General features: G+C 45.4%; 2 protein-coding genes across 3 annotated transcripts in view; both read right to left on the bottom strand.

Annotated features, from left to right (window-relative positions):
- Nucleotides 1–1,127, bottom strand: part of ALDH4A1 (aldehyde dehydrogenase 4 family member A1) — a 29,603-nt gene extending 28,476 nt beyond the window's left edge. Inside the window, exon 1 of the mRNA XM_083512691.1 lies at nucleotides 736–1,127. Coding sequence (XP_083368817.1) covers nucleotides 736–776 — 41 coding nt within the window. The 5' untranslated portion in view covers nucleotides 777–1,127. The remainder of the gene's footprint in view (nucleotides 1–735) is intronic.
- A 4,893-nt stretch (nucleotides 1,128–6,020) lies between these two features.
- The window catches only part of IFFO2 (intermediate filament family orphan 2), a gene marked incomplete at its 5' end in the record, with an annotated part of 45,286 nt that continues 24,104 nt past the window's right edge, over nucleotides 6,021–27,202 (bottom strand). Inside the window, 8 exons of one of the 2 annotated variants that reach the window (XM_083512692.1) lie at nucleotides 6,021–12,880; nucleotides 13,381–13,511; nucleotides 14,201–14,293; nucleotides 18,263–18,383; nucleotides 22,002–22,144; nucleotides 23,494–23,634; nucleotides 25,943–26,038; nucleotides 27,140–27,200. In XM_083512692.1, the coding sequence (XP_083368818.1) occupies nucleotides 12,772–12,880; nucleotides 13,381–13,511; nucleotides 14,201–14,293; nucleotides 18,263–18,383; nucleotides 22,002–22,144; nucleotides 23,494–23,634; nucleotides 25,943–26,038; nucleotides 27,140–27,200 (895 nt within the window). In that variant the 3' untranslated portion in view covers nucleotides 6,021–12,771. The remainder of the gene's footprint in view (nucleotides 12,881–13,380; nucleotides 13,512–14,200; nucleotides 14,294–18,262; nucleotides 18,384–22,001; nucleotides 22,145–23,493; nucleotides 23,635–25,942; nucleotides 26,039–27,139; nucleotides 27,201–27,202) is intronic. The other variant, XM_083512693.1, reaches the window with a different exon arrangement.

The following is a 27,202-nucleotide window of genomic DNA, read 5'->3' as shown; positions in this document are numbered from 1 at the left end:
CTTGAAAGACCTACATTGGCTCCCAGTATGTTTCTGAGCACAATTCAAAGTGTTGGTGCTGACCTTTAAAGCCCTAAACGGCCTCAGCCCAGTATACCTGAAGGAGCGTCTCCACCTCCATCGTTCTGCCTGGACACTGAGGTCCAGCTCCGAGGGCCTTCTGGCGGTTCCCTCGCTGCGAGAAGCCAAGTTACAGGGAACCAGGCAGAGGGCCTTCTCGGTAGTGGCACCTGCCCTGTGGAACTCCCTCCCACCAGATGTCAAAGAGAAAAACAACTACCAGACTTCTAGAAGACATCTGAAGGCAGCCCTGTTTAGGGAAGCTTTTAATGTTTAATAGGTTATTGTATTTTAATATTCTGTTGGAAGCAGTGGCGTAGCGTGGGGGGTGCAGGGGGGGCCGGCCGCACCGGGCGCATCATCTGGGGGTTAGGGTTAGGGGGCGCAAATCCATGGGTTAGGGGACGCAAATTACTTGCCTTGTGCCGGGTGCTGACAACCCACGCTACGCCACTGGTTGGAAGCCACCCAGGGTGGCTGGGGAAACTCAGCCAGATGGGCGGGGTATAAATAAACTACTACTACTACTACTACTACTACTATATACAGGAGTACATGGGGTGGTTTCAGCCTGACTGCCCCACACTTGGAAAATTGGGATTCAAGACAGGAAAGAGAAGATTTGCCCCCCTCCCCAAAATAGTCTCCCCTTCGCCCCCAATAATCCAAACTCACCCCACCCTGGGTAGCGTTCTCTGTAACAGAGGAAGCAGCATCCTACGTATATACACTGTATATCTCTCTCTCTTTAGAGGCTTTGCAAAAAGGAATCCCAAACTGGGAGCAAAGCACGCATGGAAAGGGGTAACCCCTCCCTGTTCCTTAATTTGGAATGGACCATTCTCTTAGCAATGCGGGGGGGGAGTATTTACACACACACCCCCGAGAATTACAACCCATTACGCATTGCTACAGAACATAGCTCCGAAAGCATTTATTGTTATATGTATTTTCTCAGCAGAGTTCAGCCCCAAATATCCCTAGCTGAAAGTATCTATATTTAGATTCTTCCTTTGCCCCCCCCCAAAGAAAGGCAAAGTAGGCTAACCCAATGCTCTTCGGAAAACGGGGAGGGAGCCGCGGGAACCAACCATAAGGCGGCACCGCAGAGTTCCGACCAATCAGACGCCGGCTTCAAGTTGCAACCTTTAAATGAGAGAGGAAAAGGGGAAACGCTGCAAAGCTCTCTTAAAGGGGGAATCAGCTAAGAAAGCGGGTGTGGAATTGTGGGGGGCAAACTCAGGAATCCTGCAGCATTTCCAAGGCATTCACAAAGGGTTGGATATCGGCCTCAGACCCAGGCAAGCATTTCCCCTTAGTCTGCGGCAGCTGGACCACAGGCAGAAATGCAACTGGTGCAGCTGTCCGTGCTATGAAGATGCCTCTAGAGCAGGGGTCAGCAAAACCTTTCAGCAGGGGGCCGGTCCACCGGCCCTCAGACCTTGTGGGGGGCTGGACTATATTTTTGGGGGGAGGGAAGAACGAATTCCTATGGCCCACAAATAACCCAGAGATGCATTTTAAATAAAAGCACACATTCTACTCATGTAAAAACACACTGATTCCTGGACTGTCCACAGGCCAGATTTAGAAGACGATTGGCCCGGATCCGGCCCCCGGTCCTTAGTTTGCCTACTGTAATAAACGTAAATCTGCCCTTATTCCCTTATGGGGGACACAAGAGCCCTTATAGAGTCCTTTGCAGGTTCTTCATAGGTCGGAGAAAATAACAGAGGCCAACCAGAGAATACTGAGAAGCAAAGCAGCTCGTAAGCCTGATCTTTATTGAACTGTTGCAACAGGTTGCCCTCTTCACACGCCGGAGGAGTTGGAGGACCCAGAACAAAGGTGTGTCCGCCCTTATATAGACATTTTAAATTGCCCCCCTTGGAGACCAAGACCACCCCCAGAAACATCATACCTACATCACAGAAGGGGTGTAGCTCAAGAACACCACCCCAGATACATCAGACCTACATCACAGAAAGGGTGGTCTACAGCAGAAATCTGAGTGCGTTGTTTACCTCCTGTTTGGCAGGTTACCTATTAATGCTTCCTTGATTGGATACTCTGGGGAGCCTGGCCAGTCTTTTGTAATGACAAATACTTAGTTCCTGAGCCAGGACATAGGCTCACCCTATTCATACACAAACATACTCTTAAGATAGGATTTGTGAACAAAAAGACAATGGGGAGGCTCCCCCACCTCCTCCCTCCTTGCAGAGAAAACATTTGAAAATGGTTTCAGGGTGGTCCTCCTGTGCTGCTCCAGACATGTGGTCCACACATCCATGTATGCGCTTGGTTGGTACATTTATGAACATTTATTATAGATATAAGACCTTAAATTTTTTATTTCACTACCCATGCAGCCTTTCTCAACCTTGAGTCCTCAGATGTTTTTGGCCTACAACTCCCATCATCCCTGACCACTGGTCCTGTGAGCTAGGGATCATGGGAGTTGTAGGCCAAAAACATCTGGGGTTGAGAACCACTGATAGAGGGAAGAGCTTTCTCTGTGGGATATCTGCCAGGTATTGGTGGAGAACATAAAAAGAGCCCTGCTGGATCAGGCAGCGGCGTAGCGTGGGTTGTCAGCACCCGGGGCAAGGCAAGTAATTTGCGCCCCCTAACCCGGGGCAAGGCAAGTAATTTGCGCCCCCTAACCTGGGGCAAGGCAAGTAATTTGCGCCCCCTAACCCCTAACCTGCCGCCACTGCCAGCTTCTTCTTGCTGCTGCCTGGTCTGGTCTGGTGTGGTTCTCTCCCGCGCTCAGCGCTGCGCTGGGCAGCCGCTGCACTGTCCCTCCCCCAGATAGTCCCTCGTTCTCTCTCCGCACCGCACGCCTGGCACCCACCCCCTCCACAGTGGGCGGCGACCCAGCGGCTCGGATTGGATTCGCAGTGAGAGAGAGTGAGTGAGCCAGGTAGGGGCAGAGAGCTGCAAGTGCGAGCGCACGCCCCCCCAGATGTTGCGCCCGGTGCGGCAGGCCCCCCCTGCACCCCCCACGCTACACCACTGGGATCAGGGCAAAGGCCCATCCAATCCAGCATCCTGTTCTCACTGTGGCCAACCAGATAGATGCCCAAAGGGGAGTCTGAGAGCAGGATCTGAGCCCAAGAGCCCTCTCTCCTCCTGTGATCTCCAGCAACTACAGTGCAGTTGGGTCAAGAGCTCTTGAGTCGTCATGGGCAGGTTCTACCTTCTGTTAAGGACGGTGCCAGGGGCCTTGAAATATTAGTCGCTGGGAATCACAAGCAGGGCTGCTAGTGGTGATGGCTATGTTCTACCTTCTCTGCCACTGGTGGCAGCGTGCCTCTTGCAAGAAAACTGGGGTTGGCTTTTGCAGGCCAACTCCCCAAGGGACTTCGGGTCCCCTGAGGTCTGCTATCAGTCAGAGATACAAATGGAGGAAGCAAGGAAAGCTGTTGATCTTTATTGGCCTCTTGCAACAGTGTCCCCCGCCCCCCTCGCTTGCAAGAAGGCAAGGAGGCCAGAACAAAAGAATGTTAAAAATTCCAAACACCTAAATGGCCATCTCCTTCTCTACAGAGCCTTCTGTGTGCTGAAATCAGCAGAGGGGGCCTCTCTTGGTAGTTCCTCTGCCCTCAGAAGCTCAGGGGGGTGGCCAGCCCAGGAGAGGGCATTCTCAGTGGCACCTTCTGAATTGTGGAACTCCCACCCCACAGAGGTCCATCAGGTTCTTTCATTATGCAGCTTTTGTTGTACTCTGAAGACACATTTCTTTGCCCTGGCCTTTTGACACATGAGATGTGTTTTCGGAATTCAGCCCGTTATTTGTTTTAACCATTGTTAATGCTGAATTAGGGATGCGGGTGGCACTGTGGTCTAAACCACAGAGCCTAGGGCTTGCCGATCAGAAGGTCGGTGGTTCAAATTCCCCGATGGGGTGAGCTCCCATTGCTCGGTCCCTGCTCCTGCCAACCTTGCAGTTTGAAAGCCCATCAAGTGCAAGTAGATAAATAGGTACCGCTGCAGCAGGAAGGAAAATGGCATTTCCGTGCGCTGCTTTGGTTAGCCAGAAGCGACTTAGTCATGCTGGCCACATGATCCGGAAGTTGTACACTGGCTCCCTCGGCCAATAAAGCGAGATGAGCGCCTAACCCCAGAGTCATCCGCGACTGGACCTAACGGTCAGGGGTCCCTTTACCTTTAATGCTGAATTTTAAGGTTGTTCTAGCCCACCCTGGGGACCTGTTGGCAAAGGGCAGGTAATAAATGAAATAATATTTTCAAGAAATGTGTTGTTTTTTTTAAAAAAAAACTAATTCTGTTTTAAATGAGGTAGTGGAGGCTGAGCAACAAGGAAAGGTGCTCTCGGCACACAGATCTATCCAGACAGACCATTATCAGCATTACCTTGAAGTGAGCTATTATTAGCATTCTAAGGCTATAAGTAGAAAACAGGGGTAACAGAACACCACATGATCAATGGGCCTGCTGGAAGTACCAGGAGAAAGTTATATGCAAGTTTCACTTAAACAAAAGAAAAAAGCCTAATGCCACAGTGACTGAATACAAGAGGCTTGACGCAGGTGGCACTGTGGCCTCTTGGGCTTGCTGATCGGAAGGTCGCAGTTCAAATCTGTGCAACAAGGTGAGCTCCCGTTCCTCTGTCCCAGCTTCTGCCAATCTAGCAGTTTGAAAGCACACTAGTGCAAGTAGATAAATAGGTACTGCTGCAGCGGGAAGGTAAATGTCGTTTCCATGTGCTCTGGCTTCCATCATCGTGTTTCGTGACCGGGAAACCTGTCTGTGGACAAACGCCAGCTCCCTCGGCCTGAAAGTGAGATGAGTGCCACAACCCCTTAGTCTCCTTTGACTGGACTTAACCATCCAGGGGTCCTTTACCTTTTTACCTTACAAGAGGCTTGAGGGAGAATTGTCCAGTTTTGCAGGGTCCTGAGCTCATAAGGGGCAGGTCTTCACAGGCTTCACCCAAGTTGGAAAGAGTTGGTGCGGATCAGTCACTACCAACCTGGTGCCCTCCAGGTGCTTTGAACTGTAATTCCCATCAGCACTGGCTGAGGCTGATGGGAGATTTAGTCCAAAACACTTATAAGGCACCAGGTTGTGCAACACAGAGGATTAACTACAGCCTTGTTCTGTAGCAGCAACATGGGCTTGCTACTATTTGCAGCGTGGAACACTCCATTCCAGGTTCTTGCCAGCCTTACGCTCTTCCAGGACACTCCATTCCATCCCCCAACTTTCTGATCCCTACTCCCCAGACAGGCACTCAGTGGTCTGTGACCACTGAGCATGCTCAGTCTTCACTGGACTAAATTAAGGGTGGGGAACCTCAGGTCCAGGAGCTGAATGAGATCCAAGCCTCAAGCCAAACCATCCCCCAACTCCAACCCTTCTCTATAGCCACTTCCTTGAGAGCTTTTGGACGCGGGTGGCGCTGTGGGTTTAACCACAGAGCCTAGGACTTGCCGATCAGAAGGTCGGTGGTTCAAATCCTTGTGACAGGGTGAGCTCCCGTTGCTCGGTCCCTGCTCCTGCCAACCTAGCAGTTCGAAAGCACGTCAAAGTGCAAGTAGATAAATAGGTACCGCTCCGGCGGGAAGGTAAACGGTGTTTCCGTGCGCTGCTCTGGTTCGCCAGAAGCAGCTTAGTCATGCTGGCCACATGACCCGGAAGCTGTACGCTGGCTCCCTCGGCTAATAAAGCGAGATGAGCGCTGCAACCCCAGAGTCGGCCACGACTGGACCAAATGGTCGGGGTCCCTTTACCTTTTTACCTTTACCTGAGAGCTTTTGCCTGGAAAAAGGAGGGTGTGTGTATGAGAGGGACATGCAAACCTGATTTCTGCCTGGATGAAATGTAACGAAAGGGTGCAGTCACACCCACTGCCCCACCCATTCTGCTACTGGTTCCGCCCACCATTGCTGTGCTGCCCAGCCCTGCAGAAAAAGATACGACACGCACGAAACTTTCAATAACCAGGAAGTTTGGCGTTTATTGTAAGGGGTTTTTTTTCCTTTTAAACAAAGAATTACCAGAACCCGTTTTCCCCACCAACAAGCTTCAGGTACATCCCTGATTCACAGAGAAGCCCGTTTGGTATGTGAAAGAAAGGGAAAGGAAGGGAAGGGAAGGGGAGGAGAGAGATTATTCAAAACCAAAACATTTGCTAGAAAGAACTTGAGAACTGAAGGATGAACCATGTTTCAGAGCTCCTCTCCTAGAAGCAGGACCAGCAGCACAGGGCAGTTCAAGCAGAGATGGATGGGATTCGTGGGTGTGCTTCCTTTTCCAAAAGAGGAAAAGTCCCCACAGTGCTTTGGGACATCAGATTGGATGTGTAAGGTGGGAGCTTTTTGGCACTCATGAATGCATGGCAGCAATCCACTTGGAGCATGGAAGTGCCAGGATTGCTCACACAGTTTCTGGGTGCCCTATCCAAAATGAAAGTTTCTGAACCATCAATAAAACACAGGCTCATGTGAGGCTGTGCTACAGATGAGGAACAGGGAAATCCCACTTTGATGGGGGGTGGGAGGCATGTGCTTCTGGAGTAAGCTTAAGAAGTGGTTAACCCTTGGACCTTTCTCCCAATTAGAGCACAAATACATTACATCTGGTTATCCCCACTCCCTTAAAATGCTAATATACAGAATATAAAGCACAATATGTACAACAACACAGTAAACAGTTTCTTTCCCCATCCCACACTCGTTAAGTAGTCAGGTTTTTTTGCGGTTGGAAAGGAAATACTTCAGCAACTTCAGTCATAAAGAGAAAGGCGGCGGCAGCGGGGTTAATCCAGATTACCCTTTTGGCCCCAAAATAGAGCCACCTTAAAAAAAATAATTAAAAAAACCACAGGATACCAGCATTTGGAGGACGTTATAAATTTCTTATAGCTTATACATTCCTTATAGCGAAAGTCATAAAACAATCTATGCCCACATTACTGCTCACAAACTTCTCTGCTGCATTATTATTAAGGGGACAGAGGGGCCTTGTGGTCCCTTTGCTGGAGGAACATCAGCCATCAGTTGCAAACAGAAAACCAACAAGCAAACCAACAGCAGACAACACCCAAGCCCTTGTACCCAAGTTTCTGCAAGACAGCCAGCCGAGCAGCTATTTTGCACCATGCAATTCCCATGACACCACCTGGCAAGAACAACAGGGCCTCTATTTTAGAACTTACCTTGCCTAATAAAGTGCAGTTTGTGGATTTCTAAAAGCAGCTCTGCAAGATACATTCACAAAAAAGTTACCAGCTCACAGAAGATTTTAGTAGTCCGCCTGCCTTCTCACAACACATCCCCTATGTCAGTCATTTAGGGGCCTAAGGTGGAAAAAAATAAGGCCTCTGCTTTGGTACAGCTTTTTATCTGCAACTAATTATACACATGACAGGTTACCTACAAGCCTGTTGGAGCTATGAAGGGTGTGAAATGCTAATAAGCTCTTTGAAAATAGCAAAAACATCAACCAAAACTTTTGTGTCTCCACTTTTTCAGAACAGGAGAGGCTATATAACAAAGGACGGCTGAAATCTCCAAACCAGACACAAATGCTGAGAATCGCCATTTTCAAAGCAGGCTGCTTAAAAAGTGGTCTTGTTTTGGCTCTCCTGCCAAGATGGATCAAGGCCCTTCCTTTTCTACATCTCTCACAAAGAGTCAGAGTCAGCAAAGGATGGAGGCACAGAGCTTGGCAGACAGAAGCTTTCAAGTTCACCTCTATGAATTATCTGGAAAACTGGTCTGAAAACCTACCAGGAGAGAAAAGTTGAGCTTGTGCTATTGACCATCTGGAGCAGCAAGTTTTATAGAGGCAGGCAAACAGTCTGCAGCAGCATGACTGTCTTTTGAAACCTGCATCCTCTTCCAGTCTGCTTCCGAGAGAGACACAACAATCAAGTAATCTGTTGTGGAAACTCTGGCACTGACACATGACATGAATGTTGCAAGGCTAGAATGGCTCTCTCATCAATTTATGTTCAATGTGTTTGAAGGGATGGAGGAGCCAATGCAAGGCAGAGAGACTCCTGCATACACCAGGAGCATGCCTAGGGCTCTGGAGGGAAATCCATACAATCATTTTTGCAGGTGGAAGCACCTTCCAGAAACTATCTGCTTGTTGCTGCAGATATTGTTGGAAACAAAGGCAGACAACATCTTTGCTATTATTAATCTTCCATCTAGAGTACTGGCTGGACAAATCAGCTAGTTATATTTCTGATACAGTGAAAATTTGGGACATTGAACTTTGCTGTTTTTGACCGCCAAGCCAAGCTGCAATAGGTAGCAAAGTGCTAAGTCAGGTACAACCTTCCTAAAACACTGAATTCTTTTTGTGAGCACCATTGTCCTGGGCCAACTCAAAAATGAAGTGGTGAGAGGATAAGCAGCCACCCACCCACCGCACAGGTTCCCATCATTCAGATTCTAATTTGCTACAACCATCCTTCCCCCTCTGATACATTTTGAGTATGGGAGCTAGCCAGGAATGGTGTTGAGTACAGGAATCCTTTGGGTTGGAGCCAAATCAGCTTTACTCAGAGTAGACCCACTGAAATCAACAGTTCATGTCCATTATCTTCATGCAGAACTAGCATTAGATAAACCCTCTTGAGATTTGAGCGTTACTTCGTGTTATGCAGAAAACTGATTTTGACCCATTTCTTTGTGTATGTGTGTGTTTGTGTACACACATGCACACAAATAATTCAAATTGAATAATAATAATAATAATAATAATAATAATAATGCCACATCCTTATCTCCATTTCAGTTCCCACATGGGGAAATCTAGAAGGGTTTGTTTCTTGAATAATGCATGTGGAGCGACTGACAGGACAGGAGGTTTGCTCTCTGTTTTCCCTCTAGTGAGAGGCAAAAACCTTGGAGAGTCCTGACTGAAGGATGGTGAGCATGTTTTTCAGCTATTGCAGTTTGTTACACGGCTTCCCCCAAATGCTGCCAAACAACGGTTATGATGTCTGAACTTAACACCTTTAAAAATACAGCCATCCCCTTTGAAGAGTACACATTTAAGCTAAGTGAATTTCATTAAGGGGTGGTTTTCCTTTTTGTCCTTGGCATTCATCTTCAAAGCAGCTTTGCGTACTTGTTCACTGCCTGAGCCAAGATGTAGTAATAAAACACTGGGAATAATTCAACATTATTGTTCTTTGGACAATTTTTTCTAAAACAACAACAACAACATGCATCCATAAAGCAGGCACAAGGCCCGTCTATTGAATTCGCCTATTCTTTTTTTTTTTTTACAAACCCAGTTTGCTTAGGAATCTTGACAGATCTTCATCCTCTCACTAACAAGTAAAGGAAATTAGCCGGCTTAAAAAATCCCTTAAAAACCCACAAGAAAATAAGATTCCCACCCCCACTCCCACCCAATTGTAATTCATTTTTTTAAAAAGTGTCAATATGACACTGCCTCAAGAATAGAAAATAAAGTATTTACAGCTTTACAGAAGGGGGGGTGGGAGAAACGAAGTCATCACAATTCACGTCCAGCATTTTCACATTTTTTTTCCTGACAAGCTTTAAATCTGGTTGCTACGGACGGACTAGACTAAATGCAAATCTAGAGGTGCCACTGTCTACTAAAGCCAGCAGCATTGACTGAAAGAAATGCAATACGAAGGAAACTGTACTGTTAAGGGACTGATCCATTCACGAACTCACCCTGATGCTCCCTCAGATATAATAAAACCTCATATTCAAAATGTGAAGAGAAATTTTTAAATTCAGGTTGCATATGATAAAAAAGATACCAACCACCACCTTAACCACTACTATTCTGTTCTACCATTATTCCTACACAGGTAATCCCCACCTACCTCTACCACATACAAATAATAATAATTGCTTACTTGAGTACCCACCTAGTCATTACAAAATGAACCATTTTGTTGATGCCCTCTGTGTTGACCAGTGAAACCTCATCCCCCTACCCACTTATACAACCATACAAGAACCAGTTCCCCCTGCCCATGCCTACCCACTACACTCGAGCCACTACCCACTACCTTGAGCATGCCAGCCATTAAAAGCAAACACATTGACACATGCTCTTAAAGTTTAAAACACACCCCTCCCCCCAAAGAAGATTAGCAGCAATGAAGTTGGATGGCCTTAAGTAAAAACCGCTCAAATTCTCAGTTTCAGAAATAGTAAATCCTACAATTTCTGGGCAACTGAAGTTTAGCAGGTACACATACAACCTGCACTCAGGAGCTGCCAGATTGGGTAGACGGGTCTCCCAGTGTCTGGAGAAACTGCAGAGCGAAAAGAGCCAACATTCAATGCTGGCTTCGGGACCCTGAGATGCTATTTATGAAAGTGCCAATGCCCAACCCTTTGGAAAGGACAGGGCTGCTGGTCTCCCCTCCACCCCCCAAAAAAGCTGCAAAACTCACAGTCAGAAAAGGGTACAGCTTTGGATAGAAATGGGGTGAAAAGAATAAGGGCTTAGGAATGAGATTCCTTTTCCAAAGCAGAGAGAGAAAGCGATGAAGCGCTTGACCAAAAGTTGCAAAAACAAGCTTTTTAAGGGTCGCTAAGCAATGGGGCATAAAGCTACTAACCAGAAGCAGCAAACTTGAGTTTCAAGCAGCAAATCAGGACGAACACAAAGTGTCCCTTTTTATATTGCATCTCCCACTTCCCCCCTCTTTTTTTTTGCATGGATGGGAATATAGTAAAGCTCCCCTTCTGAAGCCAAATACTTCCCCACCCAGAAGTGTCTCCTTCACAGGACAGACGTGTTCATCTGCCTAGGCACCAGCCATCACCTTCAGCAACCCAAAGCAGCAGCCAATGGGACAAGAAAGCACTCCGGAGACAGTGGTGGAAGGAGCCCATCAGCCACACAACAGCTTTTACTAGGGGTTGATCTGTAGGCATGAGGGGAGAGGTTTCTTCTTCTAGGCATTTCGTGTCATTAAGAAGCGTTTTGCAGGAGAGATAAATATCTGACACCCACCCACACATAGCAGCTTTGCCAGAAGTGTGATTGTACCTCCAAATCTGGGCAGCATAAAATGATAACATGTTGGCAAAGAGCTACTCTTTTGTTCTGGATAACAGCAAGTGATCTGGACCAAGAAGATGCTGGTTCATGGCACCAACACCAGCTGACTATCTGGCAAATAAACATCAGATGTTTGTGTTTAAACCACCAAAGGATGGAGTGGGGGGCTAGTCTCACTTGCTTTTCAGAAAAGCAAAGCACGTGACAGTTATACCTTAGTGCCAGACAATACAATACTGTACTCTTGCTTTTTTAAAAAAATCCACATCTTGTAATACTTATTTTCAATGTACCTGAAATACAGTGGTACCTCAGGTTACATATGCTCCAGGTTACAGACTCCGCTAACCCAGAAATAGTACCTCGGGTTAAGAACTTTGCTTCAGGATGAGAACAGAAATCGTGCTGCGGCGGCAGCAGGAGGCCCCATTAGCTAAAGTGGTGCTTCCGGTTAAGAACAGTTTCAGGTTAAGAACGGAACTCCGGAACGAATTAAGTACTTAACCCGAGGTACCACTGTACAGGTGCAGGACCTGACATGCTTCAAGACATCTAAAGCTGTGTTCCTTGCTGAGGGGTCTTGGGAAAGGTAATGCCACTCACCCTATAGTTTAGTTAACACTGATTCTGAGGATGGTGTGGAAAGCTATCACGCTCCAAGCTTCCGAGAGCAGCACAAAAATGCAGTCCTTCCTCAACAGTAACTTTTTGAGAGGAAATCATTTGATGGCTAAAGTACAAATGAAGGGGGAGAGTGAAGAAAAGAGGGAGGGAAGGGAGAAAGTTTGGAACCAAAGGATCACTGGGAGCAGATGCAGCAGTAGGAAGCTCCCTTGGCCAAAACAAGCTCCACAAACAAGTAAAGGTGTGCAAAGTGAATGCTCAGCTTCCTTCCCAACAGGAGACAGAGAAGCCCAGCAGTGACCTAACATTCCATACAAATAAGGCGAACGCTTTGCTTGCTTGTTTTTGCATAGTAATTAAAAAACAGTGTTATTCCCACCCCATCAGACTTTTGCTATTCTTGCCTTGCCACCAAGCTTCTAATAGAGTTCTGGACCTCAGCAGAAAAGGTGTTGTGCAGGTCTCTGAAAGGATTCTCTCAAGCCACAATTCACATCCCTTCTAACTGCATGAGCCAAGAGCAGGTGTCATTAAAGGGCTAAGATTGGGAGGGGAGGACACTTTCAATCCTGTTCACGCAAGACACTTGTCCTCATTGCTGCTCAATGGTGTGATATTTGCTACTTAGTTGCCACGGGGCCTGCTCTGCCAATTTGCCCAGCACTTCAGTCCAGTGCTAAACTTCCATAGCAATTCATTCTTCTGCTACCAGAAGCTTATTTAGAATCATCATTTTTATATAAAAAGCACTATGATATTCCAGTGGAGCTCAAAGTGGCTCAGCTTGGGGCAAAGGCACAATTAAAATACCATATACACATACTTTTTCTTACAGAACTCCACACCTGTCATTTGTAGAACAGTATAAATGTTTTTTACAGCACCAAATCCTTGGATGGGGTGGGAAAAAATACTAGATCAAGTCCTTGGCACCCCCAAGGCTAGGGGCTTTGAAGTCTCTGATCTCTCTGCATTTGTGAAATCTCTTCTTTTTCTGGGTTTTCTTTTTCTTCTCTCCTTGCGCCAGAACGTTCTGGTTATTTATCAGCTGACCATGGGCTCAACGTCTGCTTCTCTGTCAAACTCATCCTGAATTTCATCCGTGTTTCCTGAGTCGCTGCTGGCTACCGAACTGGGAGACGGGGAATTTCTGCTGACAAAGAAAAGGGGAGAGAGAGGAAGAGTGTGGTTAGGTCCATCCTCTTAAATAAGACGTCTTTCCATGTTAAACAGTGACAAAAGCATGTTCAAGTTGCATGGATGTAAAGTAGGGAAGTACTGGCTCCCCAGAATGCAAAGGGCAATATGTTTGCTGCATTTCAGGCATCAACAGTTTTATAGCGACGTGTAAAACCCTTCGCAGACATTGCAAAAAGTGAGATGACAATTGGAGAAGACAGCACCCTAGTGCTCTGGACCACTGGGTGCCATAAAGTATTTGCCGCTCTTAAACAGTATTGCTGTTAAACTGGATTTTCAAGGTAAACAGTTACATCTTGGGGCCTGCTGTGTTTGGTACTTTCAGCGAAACCAGACACCTCAGAACAGTTAGTCTTCAGATTATTGAGTCCCTCCCAATACCTCTGAACGAAAGCTCTCCATCACCATCCCACTTGGGCAAATAAAAGTTCTCAGGTGTGGATTCTGTGTTACCTTTCAGCAGAGCCTTTAATGAGCCGCCGGCAAGTCTCCATTTGCACATCCAGGCCCCGTTTCATGCTGCACATTTCCATGTACTCGTGGAGGTGGCGATTCATGTCACTCTTGGCCGTGGCAAGCTCAAGCTGCACAGAAGGAGAGGGCCAAGTCAAGCAAAGCATGAGAACCACCTTGTGCCCTCCCTGCCCTCCTGCACATTTTGATGGAATGTCTATTACCACCTGCTGGCCTAAAGGCTGCTAACAGAAGTGAGCATCGCTATTTATATTTATAAGCTACCTCCTCATTTTTCTTGACAAAGGTCTGAGCTTATGATATACATAAATTCCAAAAGATTCAAGGCAAAGAAGTATCCCTTCACCAATAACATACACAAGCCCTCTTCAGTTGCACCCAACTCTTCCCTGAAGTTTGCACACGAAAGCTCATACCAATAACTAACTTAGTTGGTCTCTAAGGTGCTACTGGAAGGAATTTTTTTATTTTGTTTTGACTACGGCAGACCAACACGGCTACCTAATTGTAACTAGAACCTTTATTTCCTATTACCTTCTGTCATTCTGCCCACCCCAGAAAACTTTGCCCACCTTGTTTCTCTTCTCATGTCCAATTCAACCACACATAGCCCTCATTAGCAAAAAGAGATGGAGAAGGTAACTGCCTCGAAAGTTACCCCTCAGCAATAAGGCAAAAGCCTGACCATTTTGATCCATGACCAGCCTGTGGCTGCTCATCAGATTTAATCATTTGCTGCCCTTAATTAAACACAACCAGGCCACGCAGACAAACAATTCTTAGGCTCCTCGTTCCTTACCTCAATCTGTCCTATCGTTTCTTGGTATTCTTTGTCCCTCGTTTTGAAGAAAGATTCTGTTTCATGGATCAGGTTGCCCAAGTTCTCCTCTTGCTATAAAATAAAGAAAATCAGGAAAAGGTGAGCAAGGAATTCTGTCACCCAGAACCAGCCAAAGAGCCAGGCAATACTGTAGATCCTATCCAGCTCAGTATTGTCTACAATGACTTGCAGTGGCTCTCCAAGATTTCAGGCCAGGATCTCTCCCAGGCCCTACCTGGAGATGCTCCAGATTGAACCTAGGACCTTCTCCATGCATTTAGTGTATTATGGTAACATTCAAGATCATCTGTTCTAAGATAATGTCCACTTGACAGAATTCAGCCTAGCAGAGCTTTACAGACAGAAGCCTGCAGTGCAGAAAAATGGTTCAGTTCTGGCTCCGTCTGGGGAGCTAGAGGCCTGGAGAGAGGGAGTTGCAGCACTCTGTGCTCAGCTCCCTGAGTCAATTAGCCTTTTATTCCCGATCTCGATCTACAAGGCAAATCTACCCTTTCGTTGTGTAATTTTCAGTTAGAAGGGATTTAAGCCTCTTAAAACCTTTAGAGCTGCAGCATGCTAGGCCTGAACTCTGTAATACTCCACTGATAGCTATACTTCTAACGCACAGGCACATGGTTATATGCAAATAATCTGTCACTTAATTCCAGCCCATCACTAAAACTGCTTTATCGCCCTGGCAGTTGCAGCTCACTAGAAAGGCGCCTTCACAAACGTATGCCACATTTTGCAACTGTAGCACTTTGGTGTAATCTCTCACAGTTTTGCAGTACACACCACCACAGTTCACAAAATGGAAAGGAACAACTTAACATGAGCTCCTGGCAGTCAGTATAAAGTGGATTGCTGAGGAGATGTGGCTGCTGCAGTGGCTTTCTAGCCAAGGAGACAAAGCTTCCTACCTCCCACCATCACCACCCTCTATCATGTTACTGAGAAAGGCAGCAATGGAGGTACACTGAGAATTTGACCATGAAAGGTCAGAGCTCTCCCAGTGTCAAGGCACTCAAGGCTCAAATGCTCAAAAGGGACATCAGAAAGGTTTCTGAGCAGTACGTCTCCGAGTACGTTTCCAAGCACAATTCAAAGTGTTGGTGCTGACCTTTAAAGCCCTAAACGGCCTCGGTGCAGTATATCTGAAGGAGCGTCTCCACCCCCATCGTTCTGCCCAGACACTGAGGTCCAGTGCCGAGGCCCTTCTGGCGATTCCCTCACTGCGAGAAGCCAAGTTACAGGGAACCAGACAGAGGGCCTTCTCGGTAGTGGCACCCGCCCTGTGGAATGCCCTCCCACCAGATGTCAAAGAGAACAACTACTACCAGACTTTTAGAAGACATATGAAGGCAGCCCTGCTTAGGGAAGCTTTTAATGTTTGATGTATTACAGTATTTTAATATTTTTTTGGAAGCCGCCCAGAGTGGCTGGGAAAGCCCAGCCAGATGGGCGGGGTATAAATAAATTATATTAATTATATTAATTATAATTATTATTATTATTATTATTATTATTATTATTATTATTATTACACACCCATTAGACACAGAAACTTTTCCCTACAGACTTTATTGGGCAACAGGGACAGGATTCTGTTGCTCTACCCAAACAGTTCAGCAAGCACCAATGTAATAAGCAGCTCAAGGCTCTTCTGAACCAGGCATCCTAAAAAGAGAATTTGCAAACCAGTTGACTTGATGCCCTTGGAGAAAGATGTCTAGGCCACTCCATCATTCCCGTCCTCTCATTTTAGCTCAGTGTTTCTGATATATGTCAGCTAAATCAAAGTCCCATTCATTAAAAACTAGTAAGACTTTGTTAACTGTGCCTAGCCTGCTTCCTTTGTGACTAACTTCCTGTGCTGCTGTGTTTCCTGTGTTTCAATCTCTCTGTTGTTGGCTTAAAAAAAAAATGTTAAAATATTATCGGATGTACAACAAGCCTACATTTTTAATACCAAAGCTTGGCCAGCTTCCTGTGAAGTCCCTTCTCACTTTGCTCCAATGTTTAAGTGACTTCATCTTTATTTCTCCAATATGGGACAAATCAAAATCAATTTCTACAGAATCACCAAGTGCCTATCAGTTTAAGAAATTTATGCTATGTTCCAGAAGTTGTCAACCACTTGTAAGTTGTTGATAAAAGGATAATTTAACATAGTAAAAATAAAGATTCTCAAATTCACAACCAGTGCTCTTGAGTCCTATATGATCTCATAGCCCCATGTTACTATAGTTGAAGGGAGATAAATTAAGAGTTGCTTCCCCTCCGCCCCATTTTCTTTTTTACAAACACCACCATTATCATTTAACGAGACTTTGAGTGCCTGGCAACCAGTCACAAACATCATTTATAAACAGCCACTGCCTGCAGAAGACCATGTGATGGAAGGTTCAAGCCATCGGATCATGCGGCAACAGGAGGCTCCACATGAAAAAGAACTGCCATGTGATTCCAGAAACACAGCACAAAACTTAAGAATCCCCAGCAGAAAACCACACTAGTTTCTGGAGTTGTAGCCCATGCTAGACCCATTTAACTTGGTAGCCATGACAAACCTAGGTTCCATTAATTTCCAAGGGTCTACTCTGAGTAGGCCCAGTGTAATTATTATTAATTAATTAATTAAATTTGTATACTGCTCCTCGTACGCAGACCTCAGGGCAGGTTCACAACATAAAAATACAATATAATAGGCCTGTGTGGTGCAGTAGAGTGTTAGACTAAGACAGAGCTTTCCAAACTGTGTGTTGTGACACGTTAGTGTGTCTTCTGCAATGTGTAGGAGTGTTAGCGAATGCTCCCCACGCTCCTGCCGGGGCTGGAAAAGGGTAAACTTAACCTCTGGTTTGCTAGTAAAGCTGTATACTGTATCATGAAATAATGCATGTCTAAAAAGTGTGTCACCAACATGAAAAGTTTGGAAAGCTCTGGACTGGGACCTGGGAGACTAGGGCTCATATTCCCACTTGCTCATGAATCTCGCTGGGTCTCACCTTGGTCTAGTCACTGCGCCTCTCAGCCTAAGCTATCTCACAGTGTTGCTGTGGGGATTAAATGAGAAGGGGGGAGAATCATGTATGTCCCTTTGACCTCCTTGGAGAAAAAGGTGGGATATAAATGCAGGAAAAAAATATGAGTAATAAAAAATAATGTTGGCTATAACCCATAATAGAGTCATATAAAAACAGTAAGAGAATTCTGATTGTCATACTCAGAGCAGGCCGACCAAAATCAATGGAGGAGGATTGTCAAAACTAACTTAAGTATACTGATTTCAATGTGTCTAATCAGAGTATTACATATGTCTAATGGTTTGGGGTTTTTTTACTGCAGTGCTAAAGACCATGAAACACTCCAACCATCTCACTGCCTGTCTTTTAGAGAGAAACTACATTGAAACCCCTGGGCTTGGAATGGTTCCCCCCCCCCTTTAGCATTTTAATTTTCTTCTCTTCTGCAGCAGTTTTATATTGCCAACAATTTAAAAAATAGATTGTTTTAAAATTGTGTGCCACAATTTTGTGTGCCACAATATAAAAAGGTGGGATACAAAAATTTTAATGTATAAAAAACATATGTATGCTAATATTAGACAAAATACACCATAAGGAACAATTAAGTTGTACCATAAGAAATACATGTGTGTTGAGATGGTGGGGAGCTGAAGGCGGGTGGAGAAAATATAAAAATGTAGCCAACACCATGACAAAGCTTTAAACTCCATGTTGGTTTTTTCCTGCACAACCAAAGGAGCCTCAACAACACAACTTCAGGTGCAGATCAAAAACAACCGCCTGTCAATTATACAGCAGCAAGTAAACCAATCTTTGCAAAAGTAGCCATTTTTATTCTCCAGCAGAGAGGATGTGCCAAATTCTAACACAATGGAGGCTTTTGAAAATTTGGGTTTATGTTGTTGATAATAAAAAATCATTACTTTTTAAAACCCTTCCAGAAATCAGTCACAACTTTACTTCTGAAGAAGCTAGGGAGCCATCCCACGAAGAGCCCAGATCCAAAACTCACCTCTCCCTGGAGCTCGATTGATGGGTTACAGTTGGTGAAGTCTTCCCAGAGGAGCAAAGTATCCTCATTCTCCTCCCACGTCAAACTGTCACAGTCATCATCAAAATCGAAGGTTTCACGCCTGACAGGGAAATATATATACATATATTTTCATTAAAAATCCTTGTAATCCTTCTTCAAAACAAGCTTAGGAGACGGTATTAGCGCTAGAACACACACATAAAGGCATAGGATTTTGATGTGGCTATCTCGCCCTCTGCTGAAAAGAGGCTCCACATCTGCCTTTTATTCTGCTGCAGGATAGACAGACTTGAAATTCCAAGCTAATCTTAGTGTGACAGTTCAGCTGTTCCCCTCCAGGTGGTGCTGCACATCAAAACAACAGTCCAGATCTTTACACAATGGTTCTAGTGTCCGAATTAAAAAGATTTCTGCCCATCACCAACAAAAGATACAAAATGCCCCAGACGTACACATGTAATTAAAAAGTCATGCTTTAAAGCAGTGAAAGGATGGGCAGTTTCACTAACCACCTATGATCATTGCTCTGTGCTGCTTTAGTTTCGTATGCCGTACAACAGGGGTCGGCAAAAATTTTTAGCCGCAGGCTGGTCCACTGTCCCTCAGACCTTGTGGAGGACTGGAGAAGTGGCACTGGGGGGGGGGGGCAAGTAGTCCTCCTCTTCACCCCCCACCTCCACCCACAGCCGCTGCACTTAACTTCCCTGGCCGCTGCTGCTTCTCATGGGTAGGCAGAGTGAGCTCGTCTGCTCCGCTCTCTGGCCCACAGGAGCACCAGGGTGGCGGTAGCGGAGGGAAGATGAGTGGCGCAAAAGGGCTGGCGCCGGAGAGGGGCTGCTTAAAATGGTGCTCAGCCAGCTCAGCCCAGCCCCCTTCCTCCTCTAGGCAGGGCGAGAAGAAGCCAGGAGGAGGGAGGGAGGGAGGGAGGAGGCGCCGCCGCAGTGTGGGGGGGGGATGGAATGGCGTGGGGGGGGGAATGGCGCAGCCCGAACAAACGGAATCCCCACACCGATCCACGGACAGTCCGTGGGCCGGATCCTGAAGGCAATTGGGCCTGATCCGGCCCGCAGGCCTTAGTTTGCCAACCCCTGACGTACAAAAACCATTACTAGAAACTGGGGGCCCCTGATGGTTTCATCACTAATCCTGCCCCCTCCCTAGATTCTCTGCACCCAATTTTGAAATCTCCAGGGGATAGAGCTGAATGTGGGAGCTGCACAGCGAATGAGGAGTCCCAGAAGCTCATTTAGCTCTGATGTCTAAATTGGAAGCGGTTTTATATACAGTCTGACTGTTGATCCACTTAGATCAGTATTGTCTGAATAGATGGGTGGCAGGAGTTCTACACCATACCAAGCAAAACTCTTTTCCCAGTTCTACCTGGGGATGCCAAGAAGTGAATGTAGTGACTTCTGCAGGTAAAGCAGGTGCTTTGCAAGGACCTTTAGACTACAGACCTGTAAGCAGTTAAATGCCGTACAAATGAAGTACTGCAACAGCTCTGATCATTAAGTAAGCAAACATTACTAAGGCAGTTCCAGGGAACACATCACATCAAAACTGATGCCTTTTATGGGACCAATTTGGGCTAGCTGAAGGAACACAATCAGGCTTGAGAAGTTACATCTAGTCAAGGTCACAAGGCAGTGATGCCTGAATTTTCAGCTAAAAACTAACAGGATGAAACTTTGAAAAGATTTTACACTAGCTTCTTTTAAAGAATTGCCTGAGAGGGGACTGCTTGATCCCATCCTCCAGGAATCTTGTGGCTACTCTGCTGAGCTCCACAATGGCAGACATTTTTGTCTCCTGAGTTCATTTCCTTCCCAGCAGAGCATATATAAAGCAGGAAGTCGAGGTCAACACTTCATCTTATGACGAATGGATTCAAAACTTGGCAGTGGACTGGAAGAGGCAGCGTGGGAGCACATGCCAGCTTCTAAAATCGGCCAAGCCTCCCAGTTTAAAACTACTGCTTGCCTTCAGCTGCATTTATTTTGCAACTATGGCTATTTCTATAATCTGAATAATTTGAACCCTCTTACGAAAAGACACAGCACTAATGCAGTTTTTGTTCCTTAGAAGGGATTTCTTTTCACTTCCAACAATGCAATGGACTGGCCTATTAAGTGTCTAGTCAGAACTGTCAACCCTGTCCACAGTGTATAAACCCAAAAGATTACTTGCAGAGTGTCCCAAAGAATCAGCCCTCAGTAAGCCGCATTCAAAATAAACTGCAGGATTCCTGGGTGGGCTTGCAGACACTGGGGTTGTACTCCATCACTGCCGTAGTCCAAGCATGTAGCATTTTAAGAGTAAAGGTACGCAGCAAAAGGTGATGTTGGCACATGCCATTCAAAATAAGAGCTGGAAAAAATCCCATGTCCCGAAAACATGTCACAGGGGTGGGGCTCCTACGTAAGGCGCATGGCATGAATGAGAGCTGCTAACTGCAGATCCTTCTGAGGGAGAGTGCATGTGCACAATGGCCTGGAAATTCCGCTTCTTGAAAGAGGCAAAGTGTTTAAAAGCATTGGCTCTATAAAAACAGTCATAAAGACCAGCATTATGATTACTAAGCAAGAGTTTCACTTGGGGACATAATTTCTGAGTGACGAAGACTCTTATCTTTTATTGGCATTTAAGAAGAGGACTGCTGGGTGAAGTCATGATGGATTCCAGTAACGGTATGTATAAGCTAGCCAATCCTGCCTAGCTCATTTTCAGCAAGCTTCCCTCCCACTGGATAAGAAGGGCTGCTTAGACAGCAGGGCATGCAGTGCAATGTAGGCTGTCCCAAAGTGTGTGTTGTGATGCCCCTGCGTTAGGGTTGCACTTACAGCAAAAGGCTGCAGGCCCTCTTGTCAGCAAGTCTTGCTCAGGGGATCTACATGCAGAATTTCAGATACCTGTATTTTCAGGTATCTGAAATTCTGCATATAGATCCCCACCCTTTTCATTTTCTTTTTGAAAACCAAGTTGTTTCTGGCCGTGATGACTGCAAAGCATACAACTGGAAGTGTGTAGGCAATTACCACCGAGATCTCAAGAGGTGGCAGGGAGTGAAAAGCTAATATTTCCAGCAGACAGGCTTGAGTGCCCTGTGGTATCCCTGTGATATGAAGACTCTATCTTAGCTGTATTTAGAACAGAGCTAGGGAACCCGATGCCCTCCAGATGTGGTTGAACTACCACTCCATCTTTCTATGACTGGGGCTGATGAGAGCTGGAGTCCAACATCTGGAAAGCACTTGGTTCCCCATCTGTGCTTTAAATAGACATATTCATGGAGGATAGGTCTAGCAATAGTTATTAGCTAGGGCAGCTATCTGGAACCTCCAGGTTCTGGAAGCAGTGGCCCTCTAGTTACCAGTTCCAGGAGGACAAATTGGCCAAGGATTCCTGGCTTTGAGTATTGCTTGTGGATTTTCCCAGAGGCACCTGGCTAGCCAACAAGAGAAGCAGGATGCTGGAATAGATGGGCACTTGGTCTGCTCTAGCAAGGTTACTCTTATGTTCTTCCAGCAGAAGCAGAATTATGCAAAACAAGCAGATCTATGCGAGTTCTCTGATTTGCATGATTAAAAGCTACAAAATCCTACTTGCCTCAGTGAAGAACAGAAACTACCTCGAAGCCATATTTTGGTGTCATCTCCCCCCTTCCAAGGGCCACAGCCAAAAGGATGCCAAGACATTCCCCAGCCTCTGAAATACTCACAGCTGATTAAACATCCTCTTCATTTCATCCGTAATGTTCAGAGAACAACTGACTTCATCATCCGAAAATCGGGCATTGTCTGGATCCTGCTCAGAGAGGTCATCATCCGACACGAGTTTCCGCTCTTTCTTCTTGGAAGCCACCTGAATTGGAGAGAAGGGCAGTGACTAGAAGGTTCAGGTGAGCTGCTGCGCCAAGAAGGGGCAGAGATAAAGGAGAGGTATGAGGTGGGGGGAAAGCTTGTGAGCCATCAGCCACCCCCATCCCACTTCCAATGGTTTGAGTGAGCAAGTGACAGCTGACACAGATTCCTTAAATCACAAGTGTTACAGGTGGCAGAACACACAGCACAGGAAAGCAAATTGAGACAGCACGCGGCAAAAAAGCAAGCTGCTAGCGCTTCAATAGGCCATGCCTCAGTGGCACAGCCATTTGGGCTACAGTCGGCCATGCGAAGGCTAGGAGGATGACGCACAAGCGGTTGGAGATGCTCAAGGTGACAAGCTGGAGAGCAACAGGCACCCCTTGGCGATCCCCTGCCTGGCCTCAGCTAACAGTGACAAGGGGGGGGGGGGGACTCAGCTGTGCCATACAGCCAGGAAGAAGAACCCCGAGTCCTGCACCATTTTCCACCTAGAAGCAGAGCTAGTCAGGCACCAGTTTGACAGGAAAACAGAATGAAATTGGAGGAAGGAGTTTGGAAACACAAAGAAATTTCATTTCAAATATCTATCCACCATAAACAAAAGTGGATCACAGCTAACAAACAGAGTTATAATCGGTAAGCATATATGAGTGAACTGATTCCTTAGTACGACTCAGGGATGGTTTTATGAATTTTGTTTTATTGGTTTAAGGTTGTATGGGACAGTGTGCTTCTTGGGATTTAATAATGGATAGCAGAATAATCAGGGGTATAAATACTAAGGAGGAGGGGCAGGGTGCCCTGTGGTGATGGCCTGTCTCCTACTCCCTGGGCTGCACCAAAACCTACTTGTGGATGGAGGTTTTCACGTGTGCCTATACACTTGCAATGTTCTCCTTCATGACAGCTAACTGTTTTCTCCTAGTGTTCTCCCAGGGTCAGAAAAAAAATCTGTTTTATTTTATAAGGAACATAAAAACCAAGTGGGACATCGTAATGCATTTTTGTGGTGTCTCAAGAGGACCAGCAGACACACAAGCTTGCTCTTACAATTTATTTGAAGACTTCTAAAGAGATTGAGGTCTTAATGTTGCTGTGTGAGACCCAAGGCCTGGTGACACCTGTGCAGACCTTTGTAGATGCAAGAACACAACTCCCTGCTTCAGTTAAGATTATTCCCAACATGGGAACAGAGCACATGAAACTGGGATGTTCTCTACAGAGGCTTGTCAGCTGGCCCCATGATTTATAGTGGGAATCCTGAACAGCAACTCCAAATCCAAAACACAGCTCCATCTCTCTCTAGCACAGCCATGTTCTCCACAGGACAGGACGGAGCCTAATCACCTGGAATATCTTGGAAACGTCTTCAGAGTTGCGCTGCTGCGCTACATCACACAGTTTGGCTGTGATATCGATTCGTCGGCAGATGTCCATGTCCACCTTCATGGCTTTTTCTTGGATCTTTGTGTCCAGGTCTGTCATAGGCTGCAGGAAGGACAGCAGTGGATTATCTTCCATTAATACAGTTCAGAAGATAAGAAGGAGATGACCTACAGTATCTCCATCAACGCAGATCACGCCAGCCTCCATATTAAATGCTGCCTGGTTTCCAGGCATGCTAAACATCCAAGGGACAGGAGCATTTGGGGTAGGTAGTCAAGTCACTGCAAGTTGAACACTGATTTCTAACAAAGGCAAATGTTCAAGGAAGGTTATGGTTTTAAACGAATTGTCAACCCAAAGCCTAACATTTGCAATGCTATTTATTTTATGGAATGTACATGGAAAAACCTATTCCAGAAGTCCCCCACCTGATGTGTGGGATGGAGGCTTTGTTTTATGTAGAAAGGTAGATAGTACTTCATGTCAGAAAATTCACCTAGCTACTTCACACTAAAAATAGTTTCTCTTACAGGACAATGATATTATTGAATTCCAACATCTTTCAAGAACTTACAAGATGAAACCTGGCACATGATATATGCCTCCAGAAAGTAATGAGCGTTTAAAAAAATCTACAACCTAAAATATTTAATTCTACGAGAAAAGGGACCTTCCGAATTTTCTAACCTTGTTCAGATTTTCACTTCCTAGGTTTGTTTGTGTGTATATATTGTTTTGCTGCTCATTATTTGCAGTTCTGAGCTCCTTTAGGAGGAAGAGCAGCACAGAAATGTAAGAAATTCAGTGGTTATAAATGGAGGAGCATTTCCCAAATATTCTGTAACTGTGCTTTTTGCACTACTTAAACCTTAAAAATCCACACACACAAGTCTTCCTAGAGAAAAGCATCTAGTTTCTTAAAAAAAAATTAAAAATCCAAATCTGACCAAAGCCAAATATTTATTCCACATACAATACTGATAAGGACAATGTTTTATACCTCATACCCTTCCACTATGAAAATGTCTCTTAAGCAATCATTTCTTATCCAAAAAACCTTGCACTACTCTCCATGAAATTCTGTGGCTTCTGCTATCTACACAAGATGTACATTTTTCTGTATTCCCTCACCCTTAGTTAGACTGTGCTCTGACTGGGCTGCTGCTCTCTGCACACACTAAGGGTATTTATTTAAAACTATTAAGTTTTAACAGTCCATAACTGCGCCACCTATAAATTACAAAGATAAAAGAATTATGCCCTGCATGTTTACATCATGAAAGTTACAAGGTATGTAAACTCAGTTGAGATCCTGCCAACCTTTTTACAGTTCTGCTGCCCTAGAGCCACTTTGTGGAGCACAATGACACATCCACACTTGGCTGAAAGAATGGATTTCCCTCATAAATAGGAGAGTGCAAATACTTGTGTCCATTGACATTTTCTTTGGAGTCTGACTTTCAGAACCACAATATGCACCAACAGGTTCTCTCTCTCTCCGCCCCCCCCCCCGCCCACGGTTTTTATAAGGAGCCAGGGCAACATGCTTCTGATATGTCCCAGAGCAATATTTGAAGTTCCCAACTGAAAACAATACTACAGAGGGGGGTGGAGAGAGAGAGAGAAAAGAGGAGGGCTGGGGTAGCTCTGCTGTTGAGCCAGGAGATAAATGTGAGCAAGGCCTTAAAGCGAAGTGTGTGGAAAATCAGGAGTGGCTTTTCTTCATGTGAACTAGAATCTTTGAGCACTCAAGTTCCCTACATCAGCTAAATAGTTGTCACATAAACGAGGTTTGTCATGCTTTCTACCAGTTCTGATTGGCAGGCCACACTTTTGACAATTGAAGTTTCCAAAGCACGAAGCTGCTCCCTGAAACGACTCCCTAAAATGGCATTCACAGTTCTAAATATGCAGTTTACTCAATATGCTCAAATGGCAGGCTTGAAACTAAGTGACCCAGCAAAGTAGATCTGAACTGGAGTTTCTGAAATCATTTTGGTTAGATGAAACTGAAAGGAGTATTTTTAGCATTTTTCTAACTGATGGCACCTGCATGGTGCTTCTTCAAACCTGCACTTAATGGGAAAACCTAAACCCTTTAAAGAACATTCTTTCCAGAGGTTGCAGCACTGGAGGGGGGGGGAGTACCCAGCACTGCTAGCTGGTGTGAAGCCATCGGGGAACACTCGGGGTTGTGTGATAAGCAGCAAGTTAAATGCATCTACACAGACCAGACAGGAAGCAGGGAGAGGACAAGGGAATTGGTCTGATGCATTAGATCATACAAGGCAGCCATAATACTAACTGCAAGCAGCACTTACTGAAATCATAACTTTTTCATTAATGAAGCTATGAAGATGACTCCCCCCCCCTTTAAACCTGGTGCAACTGAGCCTGCCAGGGTACTTACATCACTCATCAGACCCTTGAAGACAACAAGTTCAGCTTTCAGTCTCTCAATCTTCTCATTTAGCTCTTCTTGGAGGGCTTCGGCTTCTTGTGCCTCCTAGAGGACAAATGGTACACAGAATTGTGGTGCGGAAGGAAGGGCACAAGCTTCAGACACAAAGCTCAAAGAAATAATCAAATACAGATCTGGCAGCTAATTTCAGTTTGCTCCTATCTTGTGGAACAGCTTCACTATCTCACTATCAGGTAAGCCATGGAGTGGGAAACGACATGTGGTCCTCTGGGTCCCCACAGTGCTATCCCAGATGACTCAAATACTGTAATAAACATTATCTCTGGATGCTGGAAGGTCAACAATGTGAATTAGATTCACATAAGTAGCTGTGACCATCTTAGCTGCTAATGAAAAGCTATGCCATTATGCAACCCACACCTCTGGACTGCCAGCTTTATTGATTTATCAGATTTCCAATGCATCCTTCACCATAACACCCTAGAGTGAGTTACAACAATTGAAAATACAATCAGAAATAGAAATCAAATTATTATAATTATAAAACTGTTCAAAATGCAACAAGACAATATAAATTCAGTGAAAGAGGTGGGTCTCACAAAACAAAATGTCTTAACGATCAAATACTTGGATTATGATATGCATCTTCAGCATATGACAAAAGCTGTACAATTAAGATGCTTAGATGCACCTCTGTGGGGAAGGAGTTCTACAATTTAGGGGCCACCACAGAGAAAGCCCTATCTCAGGCTACAAGTGAGGATGGTGGAATTATCAAGAACCCCTGTCACACCACACTGTTATTAACACCTGAGAAGGCTAGTAGAGATGAAGACAGTTTTTCAGATATTTGGAGCCTACATCCTTTAGAATAATGAAGTTGTTCTTCTATTGGTGAAGTGCCACTGGATACCAGGAATCAAAGCCCTCTTTATAAAAAAATAAAATCAGAATTCTTTATTATCCTGTAGTACAATTTACAGAAGAGCAGCTGTGAACTAGTATCCCATTTAGGGTCTGATTTTTTACAAATGAAGTGATACACACACCTGGTCATTAATCCCAGGCAGTCCCTAACCCCAGGCCACAGGCAGCTCATGAAGCCAGCTGGGCACCAATAAAAATAAGAAATGGCCGCTATCGACCTTTGAAGAAACATACATTTAGGTGCTCTCCGAAACCTACCTCTTGGAGAGTCTCTACCATTGATTCCAGATTCATTCGCTTTGCCAGTTCCTCCTCCCATCT

This window comes from Podarcis liolepis (assembly GCF_965112155.1).
Source record: "Podarcis liolepis genome assembly, chromosome: 7".
NCBI lineage: Eukaryota > Metazoa > Chordata > Lepidosauria > Squamata > Lacertidae > Podarcis > Podarcis liolepis.
This window is presented reverse-complemented; position numbering and strand designations above follow the sequence as displayed.